The sequence below is a fragment of the Nelumbo lutea genome, chromosome 2, assembly GCF_056320005.1.
Source record: "Nelumbo lutea isolate HS-2025 chromosome 2, American lotus-T2T, whole genome shotgun sequence".
Classification (NCBI taxonomy): domain Eukaryota; kingdom Viridiplantae; phylum Streptophyta; class Magnoliopsida; order Proteales; family Nelumbonaceae; genus Nelumbo; species Nelumbo lutea.
In genome coordinates, this window is record NC_142685.1 from 107,146,313 (window position 1) to 107,155,984 (window position 9,672).

The 9,672-nt window shown below is 40.6% G+C and overlaps 1 protein-coding gene across 1 annotated transcript; it reads right to left on the bottom strand.

Annotated features, from left to right (window-relative positions):
• Positions 1-8,654: 8,654 nt before the first annotated feature.
• On the bottom strand, positions 8,655-9,428 carry LOC148872571 (uncharacterized). Its single transcript, XM_088969590.1, has one exon. The coding sequence runs from the start codon at positions 9,304-9,306 to the stop codon at positions 8,953-8,955; it is 354 nt and encodes a 117-aa protein (XP_088825716.1). The 5' UTR covers positions 9,307-9,428; the 3' UTR covers positions 8,655-8,952.
• Positions 9,429-9,672: the final 244 nt, after the last annotated feature.

A 9,672-nucleotide genomic window follows, 5' to 3' on the forward strand; every position in this document is an offset into this window, starting at 1 on the left:
GAGATTTCTTGGAGGCAAAAAGAGGAAACTGAAAGATGCTTCGTGGATTTACAGTGGGACAGAGTGCCAGAATCTAAAGTTAACCTCCTAGAAAGAGCTTTTATTATTGAGGAGATACATGAAGCAATATTCTCGATGGATAGATCTAAAGCTCCGGGGTCGGATGGATTTTCAATGGCTTTCTATCAGGATTGTTGGGAAATCTTGAAATATGAATTAATGGATGTATTTGTGGAGTTTTATCAAAAGGGAAATTATCACCTAGAGCAAATGCAACTTTTATTGCTTTAGTGCCAAAAAAGGAGGCCAAAACCCCTAAGAATTACAGGCCGATAAGTCTAGTGGGTAGCTTGTATAAAATCATTGCAAAAGCACTAGTTGGTAGGTTGAAGACTGTATTGCCCTATGTTATCTCTTAGAGCCAATGAGCTTTTGTAGAAGGGGGACAAATTGTGGATCAAATCTTAGTGGCAAATGAGTGTGTGGCAGCTAAGAGAAAACAAGGTGTCAAAGGTTTGATTTGTAAATTGGACCTGGAAAAATCTTATGATATGGTGGATTGGTCCTTCTTGTTGAATTTAATGGAAAAGATGGGGCTAGGTGAAAGAGAGGATGTGGATTAAAGAATGTATTAGCTCAGCACATTTTTCTATTCTGATACATGGGGTAGCAAAGGATTTCTTCCAGGCTAAAAAAGGACTAAGACAGGGTGATCCCTTATCCCCATTCTTATTCACCTTTGTGGCTGAGGTTTTGAGTAGACAAATCACCAAGGCTGATCAAGAAAACCAGTTTAAAGGTTGGAGGATGGGTAGATCAGAAGTGGTGGTGTCACATTTGCAATTTGCTTATGACATAATCATTTTCTGTGAAAGTTGTGATGAATCCAATGTAAGGAATCTGAAAAGATTGGTGAATGAATTTCAACAGGTCTCCAAACTGAAAGTCAATTGGGAAAAAAGTTGTGTAACTAAGGAATCTGAAAAGATTGGTGAATGAATTTCAACAGGTCTCCAAACTGAAAGTCAATTGGGAAAAAAGTTGTGTAACTAGAATCAACATTGAAGGGGGGGACCTCCAAGCCATGGCGAATTTGCTAGGTTGTGAAGTGAAAAATTGGCCTTTGGAATACTTTGGTATGCCCTTGGGTGGGAATCCAAAAGCTGAAAGCTTCTAAAAACTGATGGTAGAGAGGTTCATAAAGAAGTTGGCAATGTAGAAGAGAAATTATATATCCTTGGGGGGAAGAATCACCTTGATAAAATCAACCCTAGCAAACCTACCCACTTATTTCCTCTCCACCTTTAAGATCCTGGTGAAAATAGCTAGGAAGTTGGAGAAGATTATGAGGGACTTTTTGTGGGAACCAGGTGATGAAAAGAAAGATCATTTAGTGAAGTGGGAGCAAGTTTGTTACTGTAAGGAGCGGGGTTGATTAGGTATAGGGAACCTATTAAAGAAAAACAAGGCCCTTCTAGGGAAATGGCTGTGGAGATTCCCTTGTGAAGAAGAAAAGTTGTGGCACAGGTTCATTAAAAGCTTACATGGAGAAGCAGATAACGGTTGGGATGCAAAACTAGCCCCCAATGCAGCTCCATTTTCTCCCTGGAAGGCAATCTTTGAGGTATATCCAAACTTTCTTCAATTTATCAGGTTTGATGTTGGTTGTGGCAACAAAGCTTTATTCTGGGAAGACCTTTGGGTTGGGATGTGCCTCTTATGATCAAATTCCCAAACCTCTACTCCTTATCAAACCATAAAAACAAACCTGTTGCTAGGTTTGGTGTGCTTTCAGATTCAGGGATCTCTTGGGACTTAGGTTTCAGAAGAGAGTTGAGGGAAAATGAGTGTAAGTCTCTAGTGCTTTTGATTTCAACACTTGAGAGGGTCTACTTGGACCAATCTATAGCTGATTGTAGAGTTTGGTCCCCAACTTCTGATGGTTTATTTTCTTGTGCATCTTTCTTTGGTTTGCTCACTCACATTGATCCTCTGGGGGTGATCTTCCCAATGAGAGAAATCTGGTCTAAACCGATCCCTCCAAAAGTACAAGCTTTCTGTTGGGAAGTGTTACAGAAAAGGAGGCCAAACAATTGCCTCTCTCCTCATGTGTGTGTCCTTTGTTTGGGATGTGGTGAAACCCTAACCCACTTACTTTTATCTTGCTCTTTTGCTTCTGGTATTTGGAACGTTGTTTGTTCTCTCTTTGGATGCAAATGGGTTCCTCCACAGGATGTGGTAAGTCTATTCAGCCCCTTTTTTCCTGTGTCAACAGAAAAGAGAAAAGTGCTTATGGAAGGCAGTAAGAGCAGCTACAATATGGACTATATGGGAGGAAAGAAACCTAAGAATCTTTTCTGGAAAAAGCAAAACAAAGGAGGAAGTTATTGAAGCCATAAAAATCAGAACTGCACATTGGTGAAGGCCATGGAGATATTCAGAAAGTACTCCACGAATGAGATCCTAAGAAATTGAGCTGAAGTAGCACAAACAGATGTACCCAAAGTACTTAAGTATGGAATGGAAGCCACCAGCACTAAACAAACTAAAACTGAACTTTGATGGGAGTTCTCTTGGCAACCCAGGAAGGGCAGGCATAGGGGGTGTGTTTAGAAATCATCTGGATGTGGTGGTGGCACTCTACTCAGGACCAATAGGTTTTGGTGACTCAATACAGGCTGAATCTCTAACCCTACTTCAAGGTCTAAAGATGGCTAAGCAGATAGGAACAACAGACTTGGAAATAGAAGGAGACTCACTATTGGTCATATCTTGGGCCAAAAACATCGCATCAGTACCTTGGAAGCTCAAATTTATCTTCAAAGAAATTGACACACTTGCAAGGAAGTTCAACTCTCAGTTTGGTTGGGTCAAACGGGATGCAAATGGGATGGCAGATACCTAGCAAAAACATCGCATCTAACCCTCTCAGTTTGTACTGGGCAGAATTGCAACTAATTGCTGGAAATTGCAGTTTGTCCCTCTGCAATCTTTATCTATTGTAACTAAATTTCTCTATTATTAATGAAAGCATTTTTCTGATCAAAAAAAAAAAAAAAAAGAAACTGGATAATCTCCAAGGTCCTGAACCCTGCTCTTTGGCCCATTTAATGGCATTTCTTGAATCACCATCCACAGTAAAGGAACTGAACCAAAGTTCCTTAAGCAATTCTTAACCCTTGTAAGAAAGCACAAATTTCAGCTCCTGAAGCATCCTAAGCTGTTGTCCATCCACTAGAGGTCCAGCATAAGTCCCCACTAGAGATGTAAAACAGGACCCCCAATGCCAGCATCTACGTGGGAATTAAGATCTTTTTTGAAACTTCTATCAAATTGGAGGATGAGGTCACTCTCCTGTCTTGGGAGGAGATTATAAGTAAGGAGATCAACAGGAGAAGTTTGTAAGTAATCCAACCAGCATCCATGTAGGTCCCCAATATTAACTCCAGTAAAAATCTTGTTAGTGCTCATCTCAGAGGATTTTTTTTTTTTTTGATAAGTAAAAGATCATTAAAATTCATTGAAATCAATAAAGATAGCACCGTTACAAGCATCCCAAAAGGAAGTGTGAGATGCTGCCTCACTATTAAATCAGAGATAGCACAGTAATTACAATTGTGCCCAATACAACTGATGCCTAATTACCCCTTGCGTGGCTAATGAATCAGCCAATGCATTAGCCTCCCTCCCTACTCATTGTATACTTAGACTCATCTGCCGTGTTAACCACTGGAACTTCTTCATTTCATTTCTATAACACCAAATCACTGAGTCCGGATCTCTTAGCCAACCTACGACCACCTTGGAGTCCCCTTCAATCACCAGGTTCTCCAAGTTCATCTCTTTTGCAATCTGAACACCTTGTAAAACTGCAAACAGTTCAGCCTTTAAAGAGTCTCCAATCTCCACCGGTCCTGAATAAAGTGCTCATCCAAGAGTTAAGCATGGTTACCACTCGGATTTTAAGATTACTCAAAGAAGAGGCTTTATTATCAAAAATTCAATTATTTCTTTCTTCCAGAATTCCCCACATGACTGCATGAGTTATAGTTCTCCAAAAGTGTCTGTCTCACTGATTAATGAACTCAACAACACAATTTGGAGGGTCCCAGCTGTAACTGCCCTCAAAAATCAAGTCCAAGAAGTATTGCCACAAACTTCTAGCCACATGGCAATTGATGAACAGGTGGCCACTGAACTCCCCAGTACTTAGACACATAAAGTAAGCATATGGAGAGAGGAAAAGTCTCCCTTTTTTTCTGGAGAATGTCATAAGTATTCAGCCTTCTTGGTGGTAAAGGTGTCATTTAGGGTTAGGGACTAGGATTAGTTTGTCCAGAAAGGAATTAGAAATAAAGACCTCCGAGAGCTAGGAGATGAGGGAGGAAGCTTTGTCAATCTCTGAGTCTTTTAGGGCTCTTCTAAAGTTGAAATTATAGGACAGGTTATGGTTATCACGAAAAACTATGGTAGAGACTAGGACTTGTTTGTCTTGAACTAACCTGTAGAGAGAAGGAAAGGCTTCACCCACAGATCAGTCAAGAACCCTGATTTGGTAACCAGTACCTAGGTTGAACCCTAGGAAGGGAGAAAAGGAGTCCAAGGTTTGAAGAATACCTTTCCAGGTGTTTGCTGCTGAGAAATCAGGTAAGGGCTCGTTGCTGCCCCCTCCAAAGCTTTGCCGGTCATATTTGTTTGAGATAGTTGAGGCCCACATAGAGTTCTGCTCCTTGAACCTCCAAAGCCACTTCCCGAGGAGAGCTTGATTCCCTTCATCTAAGTGCACCAGACCAAGACCTCCTTTCTCCTTAGGATTACAAACAATTCTCCAACTCACCTAGTGATCCCTCTTCTCTCCTCCCCCATCCCACAAAATAAATTCCATTGCACTTTTTCCAATTTATTCCATTACAATTTTTATTGGTTACCAAAACTCTCTTAAGTTCTGCCTGGCATATTTTGTTAGGTAACCTCAAGATGATGAGGGCTTTATAACCTGTTTCCAGCTTGCTTAGAGCCCATTTCAGTCACCTAATAAGCTGCTGTTTGGGTGGGTAATGTGTCATATATATTTAGTTTTTTTTAGGTTTTTTTTTTTTAAGATTCCAACAAAATTCTTTAGGAGTTTGTGACTTCATAAGCCATATTCTACCAATTATGATTTCTTGACCATTATCAGTCATGACAAGTAACAAGCTTATAAATGCACACCAACCACATGGAGTCTTCAGTCTTCACTAGATGGTGAGCCTCAGGATATCTTTTTACCAGTAAAGAGTGCACATCGCTAGCTAAGACAGAAAGAAGAATGACCGTATTGCCTAAAACAATAGCAAAACAGAAAAAGGACCTCAAGAATCAAATTAAAAGAGAAACAACATATTAAAAACCCATTCCCACGGTTTTTTTTTTTTTTGAGAAAGAAGTTACTAAATTTATTAAAAGCAAGATTACATGAGATAATGTACAACTAGAGCACAGACAGCTTAGGAAAACATATGCAGATTTTTCCAGTTGATCAGCTAGAGAATTTAGTTCCCTAGGAACCCAATTAAGGTTGACATGCAAGGAACCCAAGATGTCTCTGGCCTCTGTCAGATAGTGGGCTAACCTCCAAGGACCTCCATCCTTCTCTCCTAACCATTTTATTGTGTTTGCAGAGTTCTGTCTTTTGCAATTCAGAGACCTGTGAGGACAGATAGAATTTCAGCCTTTGTTGAGTGAGATGTCCCTATCAGACCACTATAACCCCACCAAATTCCGACATCCCTCCTCTTGAACACACCACCAACCCCTGCTGAACCGGGGTTACCGTTACCCATGGCACTACCATCAAAATTTACTTTCATCTCCAACGCTTCTGGAACAGCTTCTGCTAATACTTAGCGGCCTGGGAGATGAATGCAGGATCTCTAAGAAGTTCCTTTGAAGATCACCCATCAAGATGCCTTTGAACTCAGAGGAAGTTAACACCCATTGATTACACAAGTAGATTAGGTAAGAGAGCAAATCATCAAAGGATTTAGCTTTATCTTCAAAATTACAATTATTTCTTTTAATCCACACTCCCCACATAAGAGCTTGAGCTACTGAGAAGTGAGAACCAGTAAGTTTTTCCCCTTCTTCCAAGACCTCTTCCTTGCCATTGCCAAGAGACTCCTCAATATGTTCAGGAAAAGCCCATCTGTAACCAGAAAATTTGAGGAAGTGGTGCCAAATCTTTCTTGTTTCAGAACCATTCCCAAGGAATATTATTCACCAAAATAGATAAGTTCTCCCTACCCAAAGAATCTGTGCTAGATAATTACATGATCTTGGTGTCCACCTGAAAGATATGTTCACTCTAGATGCCAAAGATCTAGCTTCTCTAATGAAATGCAGAAATCATTGCCACCATGGACCATAGTAGAGCTGCATCAACTAATCAATAATAAGAGCAGAAATCTCAGCTCTAGGAAGTCTGCTAATGAAAAAATATTGTTCAACCGGCCAGTACAAGGTTAGGAAATTCAGCTGCAGTGGGTAAAGAGAAGTGCCAACTCCTTTGTGGATACTCTTGCTAAGCAAGGGGTGGGAAAGGAACAAATGTTCTGGCTATGTTGTAATCTTGTTTTTTGTTTTTTCCCTAGGGGAGGGTTAAGAGAGTTTACCTCTCCCTTGATTTCCTTGTACTCCTTTTTTCTTAATGAAAATTTTCTGTTACTGATTCAAAAAAAAAAACAGCTCAGATCTAACGGAGTACCTGAAAAGATCAGTCCAGCCAATGACCCAATAGTTTGGATGATCACCTGACACCCCTCTAAAAGAGGAGGTGCAGGGTCAAATCCATGTATCTGCAGACTCGCCATGGTAAGGTCAGTCAACCTCATGTGCACAGTGCTCTGTCCCCACCCTATAACCCCCCCCCCCCCCCATGTGCTATGTAATGCCAAAAAGAAAGAAACAAAGAAAAGATCAATCTAGATTAAAAGAAAATGATTTGAGCCTCAGGTGTGGTCTCTCAGTCAATCAGGGTGTTTACTTGTAAATCTTTCTTTTCTTCTCTTGTCGCCACTTCCTCTTCCTCTTCCTCTTCCTTTCCTGTGAAAGAAGTGCCAAGTGTCCCTATCCCCCCAAATGTAGAAAGCTTATCAAGGTGCATCAATACATGTGATTTGTTGTAAAAGAAAAGACCAAATTGGATCTTGTCTCCCACTGGTGCATGTTGAGTAAGTTGAATAGTGACACTACTTACCACCTCTTAACCTCATATCCCTTTTCTGGGAATGGTTTCATTCTCTCTTTGGTTGCAGGTGGATCCCTCCTGTTAGTTTGGAATGGCTCTTTAACCCATCCTTTCTGAGGGATACAAAGAGAAGAGGCAGAATCGTGTGGAAATGTGCAAGGGACACAGAGGTGGACAATTTGGGAGGAGAGGAACCTAAGAATTTTTTAGGAGAAGGAAAGGAATAAGGAGGCAATGATTGAGACTGTTACAGTAAGAGTAGCACATTGGGTGAAGACCTTGCAATTGTTTCCAGATTTTTCACTTTAAGACTTTTTCAGAAACTGGAGATCAATTGATCATTCCTCCTCTAGGAAACAAAAAGGTCTCCCCCCATGGGTTGGTGGATGAAACTCAATTTCGATGGTAGTAGCTTGGGCAATCCAGGACCTTCCAGAATTGGAGGAGTGATTCGGGATGATGATGGGAACATTTGTGGATTGTTTTCAAGGCCAAATGATCAATGTGATTCAGTGAGCAAAATTTATGGCAGCTATTGTTGGGATGCAAAAAGCCAAGGAAATGGGAACCATAAGGCTGACTGTGGTAGGAGATTCAAAGATAGTCATTGGATGGCTAAAAAAAGAAGGGGATTATGGAAATTTAGAAATGAATTCAAACGGTTAAAATTGCTGTCAAGACATATATATATTCAAGCAAGATGGGTTAGAAGGTCTCCAACTGGTTTGGGCCGTTTGGCAGATGGGCTTTCTAAGCAAGGAATACATAGACATCATTGACATCATTTGTACAGGGCCCAATTTTAATAGGGTGATGGGATTCTTATTGTAATGGGTTTTAGTTCTAACAACCTCTTGTTGTAATTTATTTTCCATTAAATTCTAATAAAAATTCTGTGTTTCTGATAAAAAAAAAAAAAAGAATCATCTAAGCCTCCCCTAACGACCTCTATAAATCCCAGATAACTCCTAACAAGCCCAGATTCCCGAGTAAGAACACAACATAGTTCAATGAGCCTCAAAATATGGCAATCATGCTCATTTCGAGCAGAGTTGAAAGTCAAAATCATCACGAAGGCAAGTAAAATTGAAGTGTATCAGGCTCATACAACTAAACAGAGTGCTTAGGACCAGCAAGGAATCTTAAACACATAAATTAATCATACAGACAATTCAGAACTTGCAGCCAGTGTTTTTAATTGTGACCTAAGAAAATGAAGGATCTTTATTCCATGAAACATCTATTGTTCTTTGCACTTGAAGAATAGTATAATTTGGAAGTAGGCGTGCCATAATAAAGAATTGATATACACAGGCAACTCAATCTCACAAAGCTTTACATTTCTTTGCTTCTCCTCAAATGACATTTTAACGAATTTTAGTTAATTACCGATTTGAGAATCAAACTTGACCCGCAGAACAACAAGCAGTGAAAGAAGAATAACTAATAAAGTGAAGTATTTCAATTTAGTAAAATCATTTATGGAACTCTCACACATTCTCATGCTGAACAACTTTATAGCCCACTACAGATAAAACAAAACAAAACAAGAAGTTCCAAATTGATTGAATGAAACAGTTAAGGCTTTATTGAACTACATGAGCTTCATTTATCAACACGAGTTCTCCCCTGCCTTGATCAAGATCGACCGAACAGCTTAAGACCCATCAAAAGAAATACACTAACAAGAAAAGGGTGGAGCCAATTAACCGTACCCAAATCACCAATTACTCGGATTCCTCCGCGGAGAGAGCGATCTTCTGGTTCTCGAGGCGTTCCAGGGCTTTCTTGTGCGCCCAAGTCTCGATGGTGAAATCGGGCTTAGCATTGAGGCCGACGCCGAGGATGACGATGGTGAGGAAACCGGTGATGTAGTAAGGGAGCTCCCAGTCCTCCCATTTTCTGGACTGTCCTGGTGGAGGAGGGGTTCGGTTGAAAAGGTAACCGTTGGGTCGTTCTTGGTGCCCGGGGCTTGTCCATCGGCTCGGCCCTTCTCCCCCGCCTCCCCTTGTACGGAGCGAAGGCTTGAGACGACTTCTGAGCATTCCTGAAGCGGCAATGAAGCCCCTAGACGAGGACATGTTTCTCTTGCACTGAGGAGAGAGAAAGAGAGGGATATCAGAAGGAGGCGAGTTCGGCTGCTTTTGGTTGTTTCTTTGCTTGCTTTGGACCCCAGTCCCCGGACCCGGAGATGGAAGGAGTCTTTGGTGATTGCATAGTTTTTTAGGGTCATTTATTGAAACACCCCCTATAGGTTCACCTATTTACCAAAACCTACACTCTAGTTTGTATATTATTAAAACACCCCATAGCTTGCAATTGCTTTACTTATTCAACCCTCTCTCAACAATTTGTTTTGGATAAATTTCTTAAACTAAATTATCTTTATGGTTTAGCTAATTGACTAAGTATACCCTTACGGTTTGAAAATTGACTAACGCTACCGT